General features: G+C 36.6%; 1 protein-coding gene across 5 annotated transcripts in view; it reads right to left on the reverse strand.

Annotated features, from left to right (window-relative positions):
• The window catches only part of CAMK4 (calcium/calmodulin dependent protein kinase IV), a 279,256-nt gene that overhangs the window by 101,718 nt on the left and 155,844 nt on the right, over positions 1-21,694 (reverse strand). For all 5 annotated transcript variants that reach the window (XR_005356514.1, XR_005356513.1, XM_038532150.1 and 2 more), the window contains one exon: positions 3,623-3,701. Coding sequence is in view for 3 of the 5 variants with exons in the window: in XM_038532150.1 (XP_038388078.1) it covers positions 3,623-3,701 (79 nt within the window). In the remaining 2 variants the exon portion in view is untranslated. The remainder of the gene's footprint in view (positions 1-3,622; positions 3,702-21,694) is intronic.

Raw genomic sequence — 21,694 nt, forward strand, 5'->3', positions numbered from 1 at the left:
TGGGATCAAGCCCCACATTGGGCTTCTTGTTCAGCAGGGAGCCGCTTCTCCCTCTCCAACAACCTGCCTGCAACTCCCCCTGCTTGTGCTGTCAACTAAAGAAAATCTCAAGAATGTATTTTTATTATAATTACATATTAATTTCCCATAAAGATTTTTTTAGTCAAAATATTCAATTGTCTAAACATGATGGTTTATGTTTATTATCAGTATTAACTCTGTCCTGTATCTGACCATCAAAGAGATATGGATTTCTCCATAGGGCTGGTGCATTAATCTGTCTAAATTCGAGTCATTGTCTATCATCCAGACATGTCAGTGCCTAAGGGATTCTCAGTGATGAACTGAAAGTCTTTTATTGCCAACGTAATCTGAATCCTTCCTCAAGTATTAAGTTATGAGAATATTACAGACTAACATTGACACAAAATAAAATTTGAGTAAACTGTCTTGAAAAGTATTTAAACAGATCCTGGGAGGATTATTATTATCAAATAATTGACTGTTAAAGAGATGGGAAATCTTTGCTGGACTTAAAAATGTTCATATGTGAATTTAATCACCTGTAAACTCATGGAATCTTCTTTGGTTTATTAATTTTCTTGAGTGTGATATAAGTTACACTCATCTTCACATTAAAATACTAAATGGCATGTTTTGAAATTCACCTTAGAAGTCTTCTCTTATAAAAAAAAAAAAAAAAAGAAGAAGAAGAAGAAGACGTTTTCTCTTATAGGTAGTATTATAGGTAGAATTGTGTCCCCCGCCAAAAGCTATGCTGAAGATCTAACCACTAATACTTCTAAAATGACCTGCTTTGGAAATCAAGTTGTTGTAGATGTAAGTAGTTCATTTAAGATGAGATCATAATGGCGTAGGGTTGGCCCCCACCCAATAGGAATGGTGTCATTCTAAGAGGAAAATTTGGACACAGTGCGCAGAGGGAAGATGAGATGGAGACACATAGGGAGACGGTAGCCATGTGACAATGGAGGCAGAGGTCAAAGTGACACGTCTGCAAGCAAGCTTCTGTCACCAGGAGCCAAGAGAGAGGCATGGGACAAGGTCTCCCTGAGCACGCCCAGAAATAATCGCCCTGCCAAAAAAAAATAACCTTGACTTCAGACTTCTGGCCTCAGAACCGTAAGGGAATAAGTTTCCATTGTTTTAAGCCTCCCTGTTTCTGGTAGTTTATTATACCAGATCCAGGAAATTCTCATCAATAGCTGATAATAGATGACAGAAAGATAGACAGGTAGATAAATAGACAGACAATCTTTTAGATCTTTTAGGTTTAGGTCTAGTCATAAAATGAGGACTTGAGGAATTATCCAGTGAAGTAGTATGGTGGTTCCAAAGTTATCAGTTGAACCACACAAAGTTGCCATTTTTGTATGTAAAAAAATGATTTCATAGAGGCAATTTTATGCAGTTCAATCTAATTAATAGATTACATAAATAATTCAATTTCTGAAGCCCTCTTTTCCCTGAAAGAGCAGATCTTTAACCATTCACTAGGAAAATACTTTGTTTTCCCTGCATTGCTTTTCTTCTGTAAAAAGATTCTTAAGTTTCATGCATCTCACTTAGGAAGTTTCGTCTTCACAACCGATATGAAATTAAACATTGGAGGCAACTGCTCTTCGAGGTTTTGCCTCCTATTTCTCTCATTCACACATCTCTGTGCATGGTTTATTCTAGGAGACAATGCTGGAGATTCCATCCGATTTACGTTCAAAGCTTGGGTTTCTCCAGAGGATTTTCTCTCATCCATTTGGCACAGCAGTAACTGTGTTTGACAACATCTGCCTTACAGCACCATCTGACACTTGGTTGCCATCCACAGTTTCTTCCCGCCTGGCTTCCAAGGAGGATGTTTCCCCAACAGAGGTGGAGAAGAGAAGACAGCAAGGGCAAACCAGAGCTTTACTTTCCTAATGAATGAGTCACCAACCCACCAAATGTCTTCACCCGTCTCTTATTCCAATTCAACCAAAGATTTCTGACATAAACCAATTATTTTTCTAAACCAGTCATTTGTTCTTTGGGATTCTGAGCATTCACAGGTCATTTCTGAATGTTTCCTCTCCTAGACATTCATATAGCTAGCCCCTTTCAAGGTTGCCTCAACTATTTTATGAAAATAAAATAACCACTCACAAATTTTACTGACAATTTTTTTAACCGGCAAGAAAGGATACAATCAAGTCCAAAAACATCTCTTGTGTGACTACAGCTAAAGCATGCCAATTTATTTTCATAAAAAATAGATATTTAATAGGAAGTCCCATTTCATCAAATTTATCTTTTATGAAAGATAAGTATCTTTTGCAGTTACCCTCATAACAAATCAATGTTATGACTATAAGAAATTGATTCAAGACAAAATTCCAAACCTTATCAATCAAAAGATTCTTCTATATTCTGGTGCAACTTAAACCATTGGCTATACCAAATAGGAAATTCAAAATAGAGGTTTATAGTAGAAACTGACATTTAAATTATTATCCTTCAATTAAACTGTCTTTGTTAGTTTGCTCTGGCTTTAAATTCTAAGGTTGTTTCAAGATGTCATTCTACTTCTACTCAACTGAAAAATCCTATGCCATTATGCTCTTCTTCATTATATGAGATTCTAAAATTTCCCTGTGCCAGACAATACATAAACAGCTGGTGATATTAAACCACCTTTAGAAAAAAAAATCTCTTGGACTAAAAGAGGAATTATTTGATTTCAAAATTTATGATAGCTCTCTCCTCAGCATACTTTACAGCTGGGTTTTCAGAAGGATATATATTTCACAGAATTTGAGAAAGAATGTGCTATAAAGAATATGTTGTGTTTTTGTGGTCTTATAAAGGGAAACTCTTTAAAGGCAGAGAGTACCAGGGGACTGCAGTGACAAATACTCTGTGGGACACAGAGCCTACCAGGAATACTAGTGTTAGATGCTGCCATTTGTATAGTGAACCTTCACCTGCTGCATTTCTTACTCATTGGAGATAAGCCTAAGTAACTTTCCCCCCTCAGCTCACCTAGGAGCATATGCCAAAAGAAGCAATATGAAAACACCATCCTTCTTTATTCAAATAGACTTCTCAAATGTACAGGCTCAGTCCTAGAAATGACAGCATTTGTCTAGTTGCACTTTACCAAAGCAAATCCAACATCTGAAAATGAAGTCAGAAGCTGATGACTCCTTTCACAAATGCATCTATTTGTGTTTCACTTAGGTATTTTTAAACAGCAAGCATTTCTAGTATATTAAACTGTTATTGGAGATTTTATGTGTGTGTGTGTGTGTGTGTATATATGTTTTCATATATATATGAAAACATAACTGGTGTACAAAGCGTAAGAGGTCCACCTGCCAGCTCTAAATGTTTCTCCTCACCACAGTTCTCCCCACAACCACTCCCAGCCTGAGATCCACTCACTTTCAAAGGATCACGTAGCTTCCATCAGAAAACAAGCCATTTGGCTGCACTCTCATTATCAAGATTCAAGGGAGTTAGCTGCACACAGCAGTTCTCTGGCCTCTCTGCCCCGTAAATCAGGGCTTCCGCCTTCTCCAGGTCACAGATCCCTTAGAGATACTGTTATATAATGAAATAGACTTACTGTTTTCTTTAACACTTTGAGAGCATAAGGCTTCTGGGTCCCCTTCTGTTTGCATCTGTACACAATGGAGGTAGCACCCCTTGAGGGGGGAAAAAAGACAAAAAGAAAATGTTATGCTCTGGACGTGAAATCAAGGGGAAAGCTTGAATATAAGTATCTTTTGCAGTTACTCTCATAACTGACAAGTGTTTACAAGTTGTACTACAGTACCAGCCCAAATGTTGTATTTTTTTTTCTCACAACTGAGTACAGTTCACTCAGAAAAACTCTAGGTTTTCCAGTCTGTTCCTTTCCTCCCGGCCCATACCTATACAAGTAACATGCCCAGGGCTGCTCCATTCAGTAGGCTCTGGAATAATCTGGTTCCTCAGGTGAATGTAGCTTTTGGAGGACATCAACCAAATCTCAGAGTCCCTGAGCTTCTCTAAAGGTACGTGTCTGGGGTAAAATTAACCGTACGGCGTCAGGGAGAGGGTTTAAGTTCAGCACCAGGCTGGAAGGGTCAGGACAGCGGGCACTACTTGCTGAAGGAACAGGGAACCCTGTGAACTTACACCAATTCGTTCAATGCCCAGCATTCTTCCAGTGCCAACATTAACCCCACAAAGGTGCTGGCTCTTTCATGTTGGTGAAAGACGCTTGCTACCATTTATTTACACATGTCCTAACAAAAACAATTGTGTGAGATATCCAGGAGAAAATACGATAGAAATGGTTATAAGACATACAGAGGAAAAGTAAATCTATATTTATTAAAAACTCAAAGAAGTATAGAATGTTTTTTACCTGTAAAGGGGAATGGCAAGAAGGGCTCAGTAACTGTCTTAATACGTGTGTGAGGTTACTAAAAGGAGGACATTAAAAAGCAGTGTGGTCCTGATGTTCCCTCTCCACACATGAGAGCAGGACAATTAAACAGAGACAAAAGAAGTGCATACACCAAGTAGGCTTAAGTTCAACCTCAGAAAGAGAACTTTAGATAAATCTTAAAATAAGATCAGTTGAAGTAAACCTGTCACACTTTAAAAATCAGGCTAAAGGACCTCTTGTGACATATTCAATCCTGTGTTTCTGAAATTCTAAGTAAGCACAAAAGAATTATGAAAACTAAACATATTCCTAGCTGCCCATTCACAATCCATTTTTAACAGAGTAAGAAGTCAGGAACTGATGGTCTACGTGCTAATACAAAGGAACAATTTCAATGCATCTTTAAAAACTTTAGTAAGATATAACATATATACAAAGAAATAAAGGGTTTTAGAAACGGAATAAACGGATAGAACTACAAAATTCAATTTTATTTTAAATTATCTAAAAGATAACTATCTAAAGCAAAATTATTGATGATGCATTATGTTTATATTATATGTAAGAGTAAAATATATGACAATAGCACAAAGAATGAGGGGAGAAATCGGGAAGATACTGTTGGGTTCTTATACTTTATGTTAAGTATTATGAGATTATTTAACAGTAGATTTTGATTAAAGATGTATACTGTATAACCTAGGGCAATGTATAAAATAATTTGAACAATCAATAATAAAAAATCAATAATGAAGCTAAAATGAAATAATTAAAAAAGTGAAATGTGAGAGGAAGAAACAAAATAAAAGATTAAAAATAAAACAGCTAAAAATATGGTGGATTTTAATCCAATCATATTAGTAATTATATTAAACTTTATAAATACATTAATTAAAAATAAAGATCATCAGACTGGATTGGAAAACTGAGATCAAACTATATGCTGTGGACAATAAGACCATTTAAATATAAAGGTATAAATAGGTTAAAAATAAAATTATAGAAAAGAGATACTATGCAAATACTAACCAAAAGAAAGCAGAAATAGTTATACCAACATCAAGTCAACCAGACTTCAGAATAAGTATAAAGATGGACACTACTTAACTATGAAGGGGTCAATTTCCCGTAATGACATAACAAATGTATATGCACCTGTTACAGCACTTCAAAATGCACAAAGCAAAAATTGATAGAACTGAAAGGAGAAAAAGACAAACCCACAAATACAACTGGAGACTTTAACACACCTTCTCAGCAATTGTTAGAAAAAGTAGACAAATTTCACCGATAGAAGTCATGAATATTATTAAACTAAGCTAACCTAACTGAAATGAAGAGAAAATTACAGAAAAAGCAGAATACACATTTTCTTCAAAGTCAGAAGATTCACATCTTCAGTTTCCAGACTTAGTATAAAACTATAGTAATCAAGAAAGTGCTGTTGGAGAAAGAACATGAAAAAGAATGAAAAAAAGAAGAGAAATAGTCATAAACATATAGGACTTGTCGGTAAAAAGGCAATTCAGTGGAGAAAGGACAGTCTTTCTAACTACACAAATAGTGTTGGAACAACTGGATACCCACATGGAAAAAACAATCAAGCAAGCAAGCAAAACAAAGTAAAAACCTTCTTCCAAATTCACACTGTACCAAAAAATTCTCAAAATGGATCACAGATATAAATATAAAACCTAAGATTCTAAAACATGACCAAAATAACATGGAAGAAAATTTTGTGACCTTTGTTAAGGCAATGAATTCTTACATACAAAACCAAAAGCACATGAATCAAAGAATAAATAAATAAATTGGACTTAAATTTAAGAATGTCTGCTCTTTGAAAGCCATGACAGGGAGAAAATGTTTACAAATCACATATATGATAAAGGACTTGTATCTAAAATTACAAAGAAGCTTAAAACCCAATAAAAAATAACAGATTTTAAAAATGAACCAGGGATGCCTGGGTGGCTCAGTGGTTGAGCATCTGCCTTTGACTCAGGGCATGATCCTGGAGTTCTGGGATCAAGTCCCACGCCAGGCTCCCCACAGGAAGCCTGCTTCTCCCTCTGCCTGTATCTCTGCCTCTCTGTCTGTGTCTCTCATGAATAAATAAATAAAATCTTAAAAAAAAAAAAAAGAACCAAAGATTTTTAACATCTACTTCACCAAAGAAAATAATATATCGATGTCAAAAAGTACAGAGAAAGATGCTCAGTGTCATTAGTCATTAGAGAAATGAAATTAAAACCACCATGAGATACAACTACATACTTAGTGGAATGCCTTAAAGAAAAGAGACGAAGAGAGAGTGAGAGAGAGAGAGAGAGAACGCACAAACCATGGGCGGGCAAGGATGCAGAGCAACTAAAACATATACTTTTGGAAGGAATGCAAAATGGTACAGCCACTTTGGAAAACAGCCTGGCAGTTTCTTATAAAATTAACAATACCATATAATCCATCCATCTTACTCTTAGGTATTTGCGCAAGTTAGATGAAAGCTATGTTCACTCACAAACTTGAAAACAAATCTTGGTAGCAGTTTCTTAGTAATCATCAAACACTGCAAACAACTCCAATGTTGTTCCTCAAATGAGAAACAGATTAACTATCTGTGGACCCATCCATAGAGGTGAATACTACTCAGAGAGAAAAAGGAAAGAGCTAGAGTGCACACACCACCTTGGATGGTTCTCTAGTATTCTCAGGGAAAGAAGCCAGATTCAAAAGTCTACATACTCATTCCATTTATAGAATATTCTTGCAGAGACAAGACTATAGGGACAGAAAATAGATCAGTGCTCAGAGATCAGGAGGGACCAGCTACAAGTGAGTATGGGAGAATTTTTTAGCATTTTGCTTGTGGTGCTGCTTATATAACTACATACATTTGTTAAAGTAGGTAGAAATGTATAATAAAATAGGTGAAATTTACTGTATGCAATTACACCTTGATAAAAATAGAGTGAAAAACCTTTTCAAGAAAACCATATTGTTCAAAGGTAAGATTTTTTAAAAATTACCAAAATGTAGCCTATGACACTCAACTTAGTCTATTTTTATTTAATGGTAACCGATGACATTTTAAAAAAAGAAAGGAGGGCAGCCCCAGTGGCGCAGCGGTTTAGCGCTGCCTGCGGCCCAGGGTGTGATCCTGGAGACAGGGATTGAGTTCCACGTCGAGACCAGGGATCGAGTTCCACGTTGGGCTCCCTGTGTGGAGCCAGCTTCTCCCTCTGCCTGTGTCTCTGCCTCTGTGTGTGTGAATAAATAAATAAATAAATAAATAAATAAATAAATAATAAATAAAATCTTAAAAAAAAAAGGAAAAGAAAAAAGAACAGAAAATACAAGGGAAAATGATTTGCAAACACTGAAGAAAACTAAAGATCCAATTTCCATTTTTATAACAATTGAAAAATTAAGATACTCAAAAATTCATGTCAAAGAAATACATTATATATCATCTATTCCTTAATTTCCTGATCACATTAAATTACCTATCAATAATTTCAGTATAAAAATCATTGTCTTAGCAAAAGCCTTCCAAACATGTTTAACAAAATACATTCTTAACTGATCAACCTCAGGATATAAGTATGCCAGAAATAATTTATAAAAACCTTTAAAATTTTTTTGGTATTTTTGTATATGAGGAATCCATTAAGAGAATCCAATTTTACTTTGTTAAGTAATGGACTTGTTAATATTAACATATTTTAATTTTTTCCACCTTTATTGAGTATAACTCACATGTAACATTGTATAAATTTAAGATGTACAATGTAATGATTTGATAAGTGTAGATATTGTAAAATAATTACTACAGTAATACTAGTTAACACATCCATCACCTCACATAGTTAGAAATAACTTTCACAATTTTAGAAATAACTTTTTAGAGGATAAAAAATTCAAGTTAAAAGAATAGAGCAGCCAAAATAAATTTATATGAAAATAACATTTCAGTAATTTCTCTAAAATATCACCCATTCTTTGATCAAATTAAATGATTAGTTTAAAGAAACCACATTTCAATGTTTTTATAAAAATAATAAATTATTTTCTGTTAAACAGAAAGTTAATACACAAAGAATATTTGTTATAATATTGTATCCACATTTCAAAATAGATTATATAGAGAGAATCACCATAAAATTTTCTGAGATATAAAGGAAGCAAGAAGATTATAGCAGAGGATATTATATGGAGTTATTCAACTGGAAGAAAAAAGCTTCATTACAACTATTAACTATTCATTACAATATATTCTTTAACAAAAAGGCCAAGAAATAAAGAAATTATTCCAGTTAGAATTTTTTCTGCTATGACTTTGTTAAGAAAGAGAGTTAATAATATCCAAATCCAAATTGAGAGTTAATATCAAATTTGGAGTTCAAATTTGAACTTCTACTTTCACAATGGTTTTAAAAGAATTGTTAAAATACTTTATTTTTATTTGTTTATAAAATAAACCTTTATTTTATAAATAAATATTAATTTATAAATAAGTCTTGATGTATAAAGATTTTATTTTATTTATTAATTTTTTGAAAGAGAGAGAACGTGTGTGCAAGAGCAGCCAGAGGGGCTAAAGAAGAGGTAGAGACTCCAGCAGACTCCCTACTCAGTGCCGAGCCTCACTTGGCCTCCATCTCACAACTCTGAGGTCATGACCTCAGCTGAAATCAGGAGGTGGAGGCTTAATCGACTGAGCCACCCAGTAGCCCCTAAGGATTTTATTTTTAAGTACTCTCCACACCCAATGTGGGGCTTGAACTCACAAGCCTAGATCAAGAGCCCCATGCCCCACCAACCGAGCCAGCCAGGGGCCCCCTTAACAGAAATTTTGGAAAAAAAATATTTTTTAACTCTAGCCTTTTCTAAAATGGATGGTTATTAGGAAACAAGTTTAAAAGGTAGACTATCAAGTTTCATTACAGAGAAAGATGAAAAAGTTAAGAAACAGTTGATATTGGTACCCAGGTGTGTGTCAAACTTACAGATGTGGGGGAAAGCTCCAGATATAATATTTATGTATTTGTCTGAGAACATATCAAGTATAGAGTCCCATGCTACTACATTTAGGACTACTTAGCACAGAAAAGGGGGCCTTTTATCCTGTAGTTCATCTTTACATGCTCCTCATGTCCAACACTTAAGGAACAACTATCAACAGGATTCACATTAATGTTTCAGGGAATTAGGATGAAAATGCATAATGTTAAGACAATTTAGAGTCATGGGCACTCTCCAGTAAGGAAGGCTAAAAATCAGTGACTGGCTTTCTGGGGGAGGACTTAGTGGGACATTAGTGATTTGGGGACTGAAGCAATAGAGGCTGGCTTGACTTGCTACCAAACCTACAACTTGTTCTTTGGAAATGCAAGAGAATTGCAGATACAGAATCTCTTAAAACACAGAGGTCTGCAGGGACTGTTGACTAGTCTCTGGCTGGCTTCAGACATGCCTCTGTAATGATACGCTTCACAGCCATGCGAAATCATCTCTGCTAAGTGTATTAAGCCTCATAAGCTATGAAAGAGTTTTGTTGTTTTTTTTTTTTTAAATGGGAGGGGTCTCAAACAGGACCCAGAGAATCTTGTTACCTTTTTCTAATGTTGAAGGTGCTTGGTTAAAGCATTGAATTATGCTAAAATATTAATAATTTTTAAACATTTCGATGCATTTATTTCTTGTTTTGTTTGGTTTTGCACCTGGTTTTTAAATTATTTTATTTTCAATATGTGTATGTGCTTGCAGGAAAGGTTTTTTTTTTTTTTTAGGAAAGATCTTTCTAACACTCATTATGGAAGGGTTTAAGAACAAGGCTGTGATTAATAAGAACTGTCAGTCATATGCTGAAAACATAATGTGTGCCAACTCTATATGTCATTGTATTTCTTCTACATGATTGACTTGGCTATTATTTAACAAGCCTATTCTTTTCATTGATTTTTTTTTTTAGATTCAATGAATTGTTAAAGAATACTGGTTACAACTCCAAAATTGATTCTTCTTGGGGGTGAAAGTAGAGTCATACTCAGGAACAGGAGCCTGAAAAAAATCAAAGTCTCTAAATGTTTAATGTCAGCACACATCTTGCTCCATTCCAGTGACAGTTTTTCATTGTTTCATTCTCCAACCCTGTCAGCTGCAACTCCTCCATGCTCTTCAATACTGAAGTGTTTCAAGGTGCTCTTTCGTCACCAAAGACAAAAATCAAATCTGAACCTTAAACCAACAAAGAACAGGAAAAACTGCTGGAATGACTGAATTACTGATTTGGCATTTTCTTTCTTTTTTTTTTTTTTAATTTCTTTTTTATTTTATTTATTTATGATAGGCACACAGTGAGAGAGAGAGAGAGGCAGAGACATAGGCAGAGGGAGAAGCAGGCTTCATGCACCGGGAGCCCGACGCAGGATTCGATCCCGGGTCTCCAGGATCACGCCCTGGGCCAAAGGCAGGCGCTAAACCGCTGCACCACCCAGGGATCCCTGATTTGGCATTTTCAATCCACAACTTGAGGAACGGCTAACCTTTAAAATTTAGAAAATTGTTATTAGACCTGGAGGTTTTCCAAGTCTGGTAAAGTTTACAATCCTAAAGTATATCTCAAAAATATCATGTCAAGGAATGCCAGTAAACCTCAGATTTTATGAAGTGCTCAAGGCCTGAGGTTTTAATAAGGCTTGGTTCAGAATTTCAGTCTATCCAGAACCATGCTCTCCCTTCTCTGGTTCATTTACTTGCTAAATCGTGCAGAGGGCCAGGGCAAGCACTCCAACCTGAGTTAGCAGGGTCATAACCCATCTTCCTCCACTCTCCTGGACAGATTCTCACTTGTTTCACCCTGATTTCAGCTTGCTCTATGCCCACTCCTTTATGTCTTCAAGATCTACGCTGGCAAGTGCTTAACTCCTCCATTCTGACCACCACCTCAAACCATGAACCATCATGCTCTTTACCTGGCGAGCCTCCAGGCCCTCACAGCCCTGCTTCCGAGTTCACAATTCCTTTCAGTTGTGGCCTTGACAGCACCTAGCTGTGACTTTGCTCCGAGTCCTCAGTCTCTGCAATGACTAGCTTATATATGACTCCTTTTATTTCAAAAATTTAACAAAGACCCTGCCCTAAGACAAAGTAAGAGCCTAAGAAGATTTGGAATCCAAATGCTGAATTTTAGTACAATAAAACAAATAAGAAACAGCTTCAAAGTACCAGGTTGCCTTATGTATTTGTTCTCAATCAGAAAATCACCTAACAGTAGATACTGTGGACATAAAGGGTCCTAATACTCTTATCACTCCTTCCCTTTGTTTGCTTTAAAATATTTACTGTCTCATATGTTAGCCATCAGAATCAATCAACCAAATGCCTGATGAAGACTTTATTTTTCTTTTCTCTTTGAATCTGTGTGTGCACATGCATGCAACACACATGAAACTGAATTTCCAATCAACCATCTCATGTCACCATGAGATGAGGACAGCTATGGCTCTTCTTTCTTCACCTTTCTGCTCCATTCCCAGACTCCTTTCCTTCTCTTCCATATCATCTACTTTACTACTGTGTTTACATGTATTCATCTAATCCAGCCTTCCCACCTTGACTTAGGCTTAGTGATACCAACATGCAGTAAATACTATTGTTTTTGTATACTATTGGTCGTAATGTACTCTTTCCAGTTTCTTGTAATATAATTGATATATAACATTGCATAAGTTTAAGATATACAACGTGTTGGTCTGATACACTTATATATTGTAAAAGATTACCACACTGGGGTTCATTTAACACTTCCATCACCTCACATAATTACTTCTTTTTTGTGGTGAGAATATTTAAGATTTATTCTCTTAGCAATTTTCAAGCATATAATATTAAATATAATCACTATGTAGCACATTAGGTCCTCAGAATTCAATCATAACTGGAACATTGTACTCTTTGGCCAGTATCTCCCCATTTCCCCCACGTCCCAGTCACTGGCAACCACCATTCTACTCTGTTATAGTTCAGCTTTTTCAGATCCCACATATAAGTGATATATACAGTATGTATCTTTCTCTGTCTGACTTATTTTGCTTAGCATAATGCCTTCCATGTCTACTCAGGTGCCCCTGTGTTATCTTCCTTTTAAAAAGAGTTGCCTTTTTTGGTGGCAGGCAGTTGAGTTGGGGACAAATCTTTTTGACCTTGTTCAGTTTGGTTTTATTTGTTGTTAAAGCAAATCTATTTGTTTTTTGTTCTTGGTGCAACAGCATGGTCCTTGCTCTAGGGATGTGGCCTATACTCCCAACATGTCTCATGTCTCATGACATGAGATTTTTTTTAAAGATTTTATTTATTCATGAGAGACAGAGAGAGAGAGAGAGAGAGAGAGAAAGAGATTGGCAGAGACACAGGCAGAGGGAGAAGCAGGCTCCATGCAGGGAGCCCGACGTGGGACTCGATCCCCGGTCTCCAGGATCAGGCCCTGGACTGAAGGCGGCACTAAACCACTGAGCCACTCGGGCTGTCCCTGAGATTTCAACCAAACATCTGAGGTGCTCAGTGAAGTCTCTCCACCTTGGTTTGGCCATAGATCCCCTGTCTTCTAACATCCATGCCTATCTTTCTTCTGATAGCTCTATTGCTGCTGCTTAGCTTCATAAAACCTCACCATATATGGTCCTCAGAGAACCATGGTGAATGTGGTACTTACCTTGTGTTTCCCTTCTCTCAGGAACCAAAGTCCTGTCCTGCACTGTTTAGTGTCTAAAAATAACTGTGCCATGCATTATGCCCAGGTAATTTATGGAAGTATAAATGTACTTCCTCTTACTCCAATCACTGCCAGAGCAGAACGCCTTGCTGACACTCTTAATTTTTATTAATTTACCAAGTTTAAATCAGATATTATTGTTGCAAAAAAGATAAACAATATATTTATTCTTTCTGCATTTATTAATAGTGCATTGCAAATGGTGACAAAGCTTGTGAGCAAAGGAGATTAGTAAGTGATAAATCTATAAAAGCAAAATTAAGAAATTCCCTTTGGCTTTCTAGACAGCTTTTAAACATCAATAGCTTCAGTTATTGTTTCTGAAAAAGAAAGAAATTTTGAGGCATGAGACATAATTATGTCAAAACAATGTGGCCAAAATTTTTTCCTGTTGAAAAATGATCAAACAGGCAAATTTTAGGACAAAATAACTAACCCATTTTAGATCACAGGCCTTGAGACTGCTCTAAAGGATTCACGTGGCTGTGAGCTGTACCAGATGGTCACTAGAGACAAGGAAGAGATTTCATCTCTCCCAGCTGTGACTTAGTCTTGTCACTGGCATTTAGCAACATCTAGCATTTAATAGTATGAAACTGTAAGGATTAGATATCAATCCGATCACTCCTTCAACGAACAGCTTAGCAAGGGGCAAGGCTGGGAGCTTATTTAATACATAGATTTTTGGCCTGCACAGGTTTTTGAATGTCTTGCCAAGATATAAATATTCAAGGATTTCATTAAAAAATTCAGATTTCCAGGTTTTCTTGAATCTGGCAACAGTAATTTTTAAATCATGTCTAGTAGTAGTTGATATGACCTAAGTAGCAAATGATTTTTAGAGAGGGCCTGTAGTGCCCTTGATAGCTTTATACATTTACATCACCACCCAGATCCTGTGGCATACACATTTGCCTTCCCTGACCTAATGAACATTCAGGAAGTAAGTACAGCTGCTGGTAACCAAAGCAGATGAATGTCTAAAGGCTCCTTTCCAGAGATGTAGGTGGGATTCCCAATTCCTAGAACATATTTCATTTCTCTGCTTTAAAATTCAGTCCATGATTATTACTCTATTTCACTGTATCAAAGACACCATCGATTTTCAGAGGCATCATTATGCTATGATCACTAAAAAGAAAGAAAAAAAGAAAAGAAAAGGAAAGAAAAGAAAAGAAAAAAAGAGAAAAAGGTGCTTTTGTTTGACTATTTCATGGATTGAATCCATCTTGAGACAGAGGTGTTGCAATGTGGGAAATTGTACATCTTAATATCAATCAAAAATGTTAATATCATATATGAATAGCACACATGGATAGAATGCTTTCTGGTTTACAAATCTATGTCACCCTCTTCCTGATTTCCATCCTCTCTGCCACTGTCTCTCAAATAGGCTCCAGGCCTCTAGTCTCATTCCCTTCAGTTTTCCTCCAGTCTACTGGCAGGACAATCTTTCTAGAACAGAAATCTGACTGTCCTCTATGCTCACCATCTCCATGACAGTGAGAAGGACCCAGTTTTCTCAGATGTGAGACCTCATGTGAAATCATTTGGTATCTTGCCCTTTTCTGGTTTCACCTCCTCTTGCTCTCCCTTTTGTAGTTACCAATACCAAACTCTTCGTTTCAGTCACCTCCTCCAATTTTCTGGCTAACCAGATCTCAGTCATTCTTTAATTCAGCACAGCCATCACCTCTTATGGGATGCCTTCCACAGCACAAACACTGCATCTTTTCATTCCATTCTGAAGTCATCTGAAGCTAGCTCAGTCCATTTCTGTACTTATGGTTTATGCCTTGTGGTTTATCTGCATGCATGCCTGTCTAGACCAGAGCTTGTAAATGGCCACCTCATAAGTGGATTCCATCCTTCACAGACACACTTTGCCTGCAAAGTGTTTAGATAATATCTATAATTGCATGTCCACAATAAGAATACAAATTATTTCATATTTTAAGGAAACCAAACCTAGATATAAGATACTAGCATTCTTGAAAAGCCACAATGAGCTGAAGCTGGCAGGGGCCACCCCATCAAGATAAGACATACTTTCTACAGTGTATCAGGAAGCCCACCAATCCGACTGGTTTATAATATGTCCTTTCAATCATTTACAATCCAGACCTGGCCTCAGTAAGCATCAGAGTTTGCAACTTTGGGTATAAACTGTGTGCTCCTTGAATTAAGGGAGTGTCTTATTGATCTGTGTCCCCTGGTGCCCAGCACAAAGCCAGGTTTAGAAGTTGGAGTTCAAGAAACAGTTGATGAATTGAATGGATTAACCTGATATGACAATCACAACAGTCTACTAAAAAAGGTAAGGTAGGTATTAGGACTTACAGTTGATAAAGAAACTAGTTTGGAAAGTTAATGTCTTGCTTAAGAAGACATAATTCATATGAAGTAAAGCTAAGACTGAACCCAAATCTCTACTCCACGTCTCAGGATTTAGCACTAAGACACACAGTCTTTTGTGGTCTATCTATCTGGAAAGGTGATGAAACCTCAACTTTTTTTTTTCAGTGAATAAGGTAATCACCATGTCCTCTATAGCCCTCCCTTCACAGAACTTACTGCTCACTGCTGTGTATTATAGTTACCTGTATGCATGTGTCCCCCTCACATGACTTGAGGATGAAATCCTGTGACCAGCCAGTACCTCTCATGTAGTAGACCTGAAACACTGGCTTGGAGAATTTGAAGAAATTGAATGGATAACTCTCTTTTCTTTGTTATTTCTATAATAACACGAAAGGAGAGAAGGGAAGAAATAAAGAATGAAAAAAAAGGAGGAATGAAAGAAGAATATTGTTAGAAAAGAAGAGAAATTAAAATTCAGTCAAGGGGCTCCTGGGTGGCTCAGTCAGTTAAGCATCCACCCTTGGTCACAGGCCATGATCTTGGGGTGCTGGGATCTAATCCTCCATCAGGCTCCAGCCCCACACTGGGCCCCCTAGTCAGCAGGAAGCCTGTTTCTCCCTCTCCTTCTTGCTTGTGCACGCTCTCTCGCTCTCTCTGTTGCTATCTCTGTCTCTCTCTCAAATAAATAAATAAAATCTAAAAAATAAAAACAAAATAAAACTCAGTCAAGAGTCCACTTTACCTGGTTACTGTTTCCCATCTTTATCAACAGTATTTGTCATGATAAAACAGATAAATTCATTCTGTTTCTAATGCATTTAGGAGTTAAAAGTTTTAGTTACATTACTGTCCTACTGACTCTTTCAGATTTATATGTTTCCACCAGGTCACCACCACCTCTCACTTTGTTAATAGCACTATGTGTTTCTTTCATTAATGCTGAACAATTTGTTTCATTAGTGACATTTCATCACAATTTAAGAGTCATTCTTACAATTAGAAGGGACACTGCTGTTTTGGACAGTATTGTCTAAGTTGAATTGACACTGACAGGTAGCAGAGGTTGGTATTTATACAGTTTGTTGGGGGTTCCTCCCCTCAAAAGACTTACAATGTCTTCTTCCCTCTTCCACTTGGGTAATAAAATTCATAAGGGAAAAGAGTAACTATTATTCATGGTTATGTTAATGCCATCGGCCTTACAACAGTCTTATGATCCATAAACAGTACTCAATGAACCTCACTTACTTGTCCAGGAAACAAGAACCATATTTGGGGTTTTACTATTTGACAATTCTGGGCCTTGCAAAATGATACTGCCTAGCCACGTGGATCACAGGAATTATGAATTCAGCTGGCCATATAGTTTGCCAACTTTAAATCCCAATATGGAAAGTTGATCACCTTTTTTTCAGCTGTTACTTAGTAAGCCATTTCATGTCATAAATAACATGCTTCCTCCTAATGAATTTACTAAATTAAATAATATACTTATATAAACCAATCATTACTATTTATAATTATCTTGCCTTAAATGAAAAGCTAAGGTTTGAAGGGATTAAGTCACTGCTTTTAAGATTCTGGATTTATTTGAAAAAAAAAATGTAATTTTGCATTCAGCCAATACAGGGCATCTTGTTTAGATATTAAGAATTTCCAGGGATACTTGGGTGGTGCAGCGGTTTGGCGCCTGCCTTTGGCCCAGGGCGCAATCCTCGAGACCCAGGATCGAATCCCACGTCGGGCTCCCAGTGCATGGAGTCTGCTTCTCCCTCTGCCTGTGTCTCTGCCTCTCTCTCTCTCTCTCTCCGTGACTATCATAAATAAATTTTAAAAAAATTAAAAAAAATTTTTCCAAAGGGTGACTGTAAAGCATTAAACAAAGTATAGAACTTCCTAAGTACAGGAACCCACATGACTGTACAGCTCAAATGCCCATGAAGCTGGCGCTGATCAGAGGGAAATCACTTGGCCTCCCTGAACCTCAGATTGCTCATCTACAAAAAATGACCTAATCACACCTGCCTGCCTTATCCCTCTCATGGTCACTGTGAGGATCATAATGACATAATGTAAGTTCAAATCCTTTGTAGATTCCAAAACACTTTGTGTGTTTTACAAAGTTATTGATGAACATAATTCTTTTTCATTTAACAAATATTAGAAAATATTTCTTACAGGTCCAAGCTTGAAACAAATGAGTACTGTTCATCCTTCTATGAAAACTCAAATTCTTTCTAAAAACAATCTTTACCATGATTTTACATCAACTGTGTACTTTGGGAAGTTAACAATAAGATCCTCCTGAAATAAGAGTCTACTAAACAGATGTGCCTGAGCACAAATGGATGCCTTAAAACTAACCTAAACTGTTTCAAATTACTATGTAGTGTAACTCCGATATTTTACATTTCTGGCACATCCAGTCCCTGCATCACTCTGCCTCCAGTTTTAGGAGCATCCCTAGTTTCTGGGTATAAATCCTCCTAGCATGTTAAATTATCAAAGGCATTAAGAGGCTCTATTTATTCCTTCTTGCTTGGATTAGAATTTATGAAGAGGGAAGATTGAGGTTTCCTCAATTCTGAGTCCTTGTGTCTGTTTTTGGCAGAATTTCCAATCCTGTAGGAAGAGGTTTTTGTTGTTGTTGTCATTTCAATACCTTTTCTGTAACTTTCCTGCATTTTGTTTTTGGGGCAAAAGCAAAGGAGACAAACTTAAACCAGCTAGAAATTTCAAAATGAATTCCTATGTGTTTTTGGGTCTCAAAACACAAAACATATTAGGATCTAATTATAAAATGACTCAATGGGTAGTGTGGAAGTAAATATCTTTTTGTTCTGATCTTTGTTCTCATTCAGCTTTCCAGGGAACATTTAAATAGCTTTGAAATAGGTTAGAATAGTCCTATTCCTATTCCTGAAAATGTAATGTTAATTAAAATTATAGATTCCTTGTTTCTAGTGATTTATAAATGCCGGTAAAGCAGAGACAATAAAGGCTCTGGATCCTTTTTTCTTCTAATAAGCATAATGTAACCTATGAAAACTATTTTCTTTTTCTATTTTAAAACAAGTAATTTAAACAAATAATGGAGTTCTCTGGTTGAATACAACACTATCTATGGCCGCAAAAGAACCTTCTCTTTGCATCTTCATGCTTTTATCTCATTATCCATTTAAGGCTAAGGGTGGACAGTGCTGGAGGAAGATCAATCACTCAACTTCTATCAGAGGCTCAGAGTTAGAAGAAAAAGCCACCTCGGTGTCCTAATCTTCAAAGAAAAAGTCAAGAAAAAGGTGGTTACAACTGAGAGCGTGTTTTCAAATGTCAGAACAGGCCTCCTGGGCAAATGTTTGGTGGGGGGGCGGAACTAAATGGCTGGGAACCTTGAAGTGGGACAGTGGCAATCACAAAGTACCCTGAACTGAAACCGCAGAGGCTGGCCACAGTAAAGGAACTGCACAGATGCCTTATCTTCTCTAGGGGACTGGCGACATCTTCTGCCCTGTTCTGTTTAGTGGGAATGGCCAGAGGAGGTCGGGGGGGAATTAGAGTATTAGGCCACATGCCAGGGCTCTGATGTGATTAGGAATGATTGGAAATCCCTTAGGAGAATGTCAATTTCCTCTTTATTATCAGTAATGTTTGCTTAGGGTCATGGAATAATTTGAGTTGGCCTAAAATGCAGTCTTTAATGGCTACAATGTAGTAGTGGTCTCTTCTGCTTCCTGCATTAATTAGAAATGGCATCTAATTATCGCCTAATGAGCCAAACGAAATGATAAGCTCCTCTGTGCCCTCTTTAACTTTAATCCTAGACTGCTGAGCTGCTTCCTGAAGAAAGCAGTAAAGCTTGTGTAACTTACACGGACAAAAGGGACCTTGGCATCGGCATCGGCGCCCTTGCGACCATTCAGCCTGCAATCAAAGTACCTACCAGATGGAGCCGCCACTGGGTGCACACTGGGAAAAATAGGATGAACCTTTTCAGCAAAACATGCAAGAATTTGTCTAAACACCAAACAGAAATCACTTTTCGAGATTATTCTATTTATTTAGCTCTTCCTACATATCTTGAGGGAAAAAGGATTAGTGAGTTTAAGATTTAGAGGAAAAGAGGTAAGATTGAGGCAATAATGAGTTTCTTCATGTGTAAAAAATGTTGCTTTTTCAACAGCAACTAAGGTTGTTATGAGGTTTAAATTAAGTATTTTATGTGAAAGAACCTAGCACAGTGTCAGGCACATAAAAGGAGCGAAACAAATCTTACTTTTCTCCTGTATCTGACTTGGGAATTCCAGATAGACACAGACTCATTAATAAATCAGAGTCCCTCTTCTGTTCATCACCTATAATGTCAATATTTCAAGTTAATCTGAACAGATCAATAGTCATTAAATTGAACAAGGCAAACAGTACGTAAAATTAAAGTAACTATTTCTCTCTTTAATCAACTGAAAAGCTAATGCTAGCAAAATTGCTAATTATCTGGGCAAACAGTGACTTTTCTCTTTGATCACTAATTCAAGAAAGAAATAAAAATTTTCGATTTACAGTTTTCTTTTTTTTTTTTTTTTTTTTTTTTTTTTTTTTTTTTTACAGTTTTCTTCTTAAAGAACCTTGGCCAAAAGGTCACCCAAAGTACATTCACTTCAGATGAGGTATGGAAGACTGTCCCCGATAATCTGGCAACAAACAGGGTAGCAAAATGTGTATCAGGAACCGGAGTGTCTGGAACAGAGCAAGCCGTGCGGAAACATGTACATCCATTTTTCCTAGCATTCTGCTATTGCACTCTCTTATCTTTGATAAAATGCTTTTTTGATACCAAATCCATCTATTTTGGAAAAGGCATTTCTTCATCTAGATTGCTATTATCACCTTGTCAAAATGTAAAGATTGAGAAATCTCTCTCAAGTTATTTGTAGTCGCTGCTGGTTCATTTTAAACACAAATTCTTCCATATTAGTAAATGTCAACTTTCCTCATTTATATAGTGTTCATTATGAAGATGGAAATAGTGATTTCAACATATTAACAAGATACTTATTTAATGATCTTAATGGTTTTCAACCATTTTCAAGAACAAATAAAACATAAGATTATATTAGACTATATCATTTATTGATAGGAACTAATTAATTCATTAGCTTCTGTATATTTTTAACTATTAGTTTTTTTAATGTTTTCAAAATACAAAAGTATTCTGCAAAGATGACAGAACGAGTTTGTTCCTTTTCTCAATTAAAGGTACTACCAAGGGCAGCCTGGGTGGCTCAGCAGTTTAGCACTGCCTTCAGCCCAGGGCGTGATCCTGGAGACCCGGGATCGAGTCCCATGTCAGGCTCCCTGCATGGAGCCTGCTTCTCCCTCTGCCTGTGTCTCTGCCTCTCTCTCTCTCTCTGTGTGTCTCTCATGAATAAATAAATAAAATGTTAAAAAAAAATAAAGGTACTATCAACTTACTGGTCAATTATAAGGCAATTTTTGGAAAGTAAAATGTGTATTATGAGGCACATGAGCAATACTTTACATTCACCAGAAGAATATAAAGCAATTTACATTATTGTAATTACAGCCTTGTAAATACACTGAAGAAGAGCAATACTTTTTATTCAGTAAGAGTCTTCACTGTTATAAAATTGCATTATGATATACTATTTATATATCATACAAATGGATTTGCAGAATCATGATTGCAAAATAGTGTTAGAATTGTATTAAAATGATTTTCCATTATATGGATTTTGATGTGCTACTGATCAAATTTTATCTGGATCTGGACAAAGATGGCAAAGGTATGTCTTCATACCTTTGTAGTAGTTTCAAGAGCATCAAAAGGTATCATTAATACTTCCTCAAAATTACACAACCTGGGGACACCTGGGTGGCTCAGCTGGTTAAGCATTCAGCTCTTGATTTCGGCTCAGGTCATGATCTAAGGGTGCTAGGATGGAACCCTGTGTCAGGCTCTGCGCTCAGAGGGGAATCTACTTGAGGACTCTCTCTCTTTTTCTTTTTCCCTCTGCCCCTCTCTCTGCTTGTGCTCTCTCTCTCAAATGAATAATCTTAAAAAAAAAAAAAAAATTACACTGGGATCCCTGGGTAGCTCAGCGGTTTGG

The sequence above is a fragment of the Canis lupus genome, chromosome 3 (assembly GCF_011100685.1).
Source record: "Canis lupus familiaris isolate Mischka breed German Shepherd chromosome 3, alternate assembly UU_Cfam_GSD_1.0, whole genome shotgun sequence".
Taxonomy (NCBI): domain Eukaryota; kingdom Metazoa; phylum Chordata; class Mammalia; order Carnivora; family Canidae; genus Canis; species Canis lupus.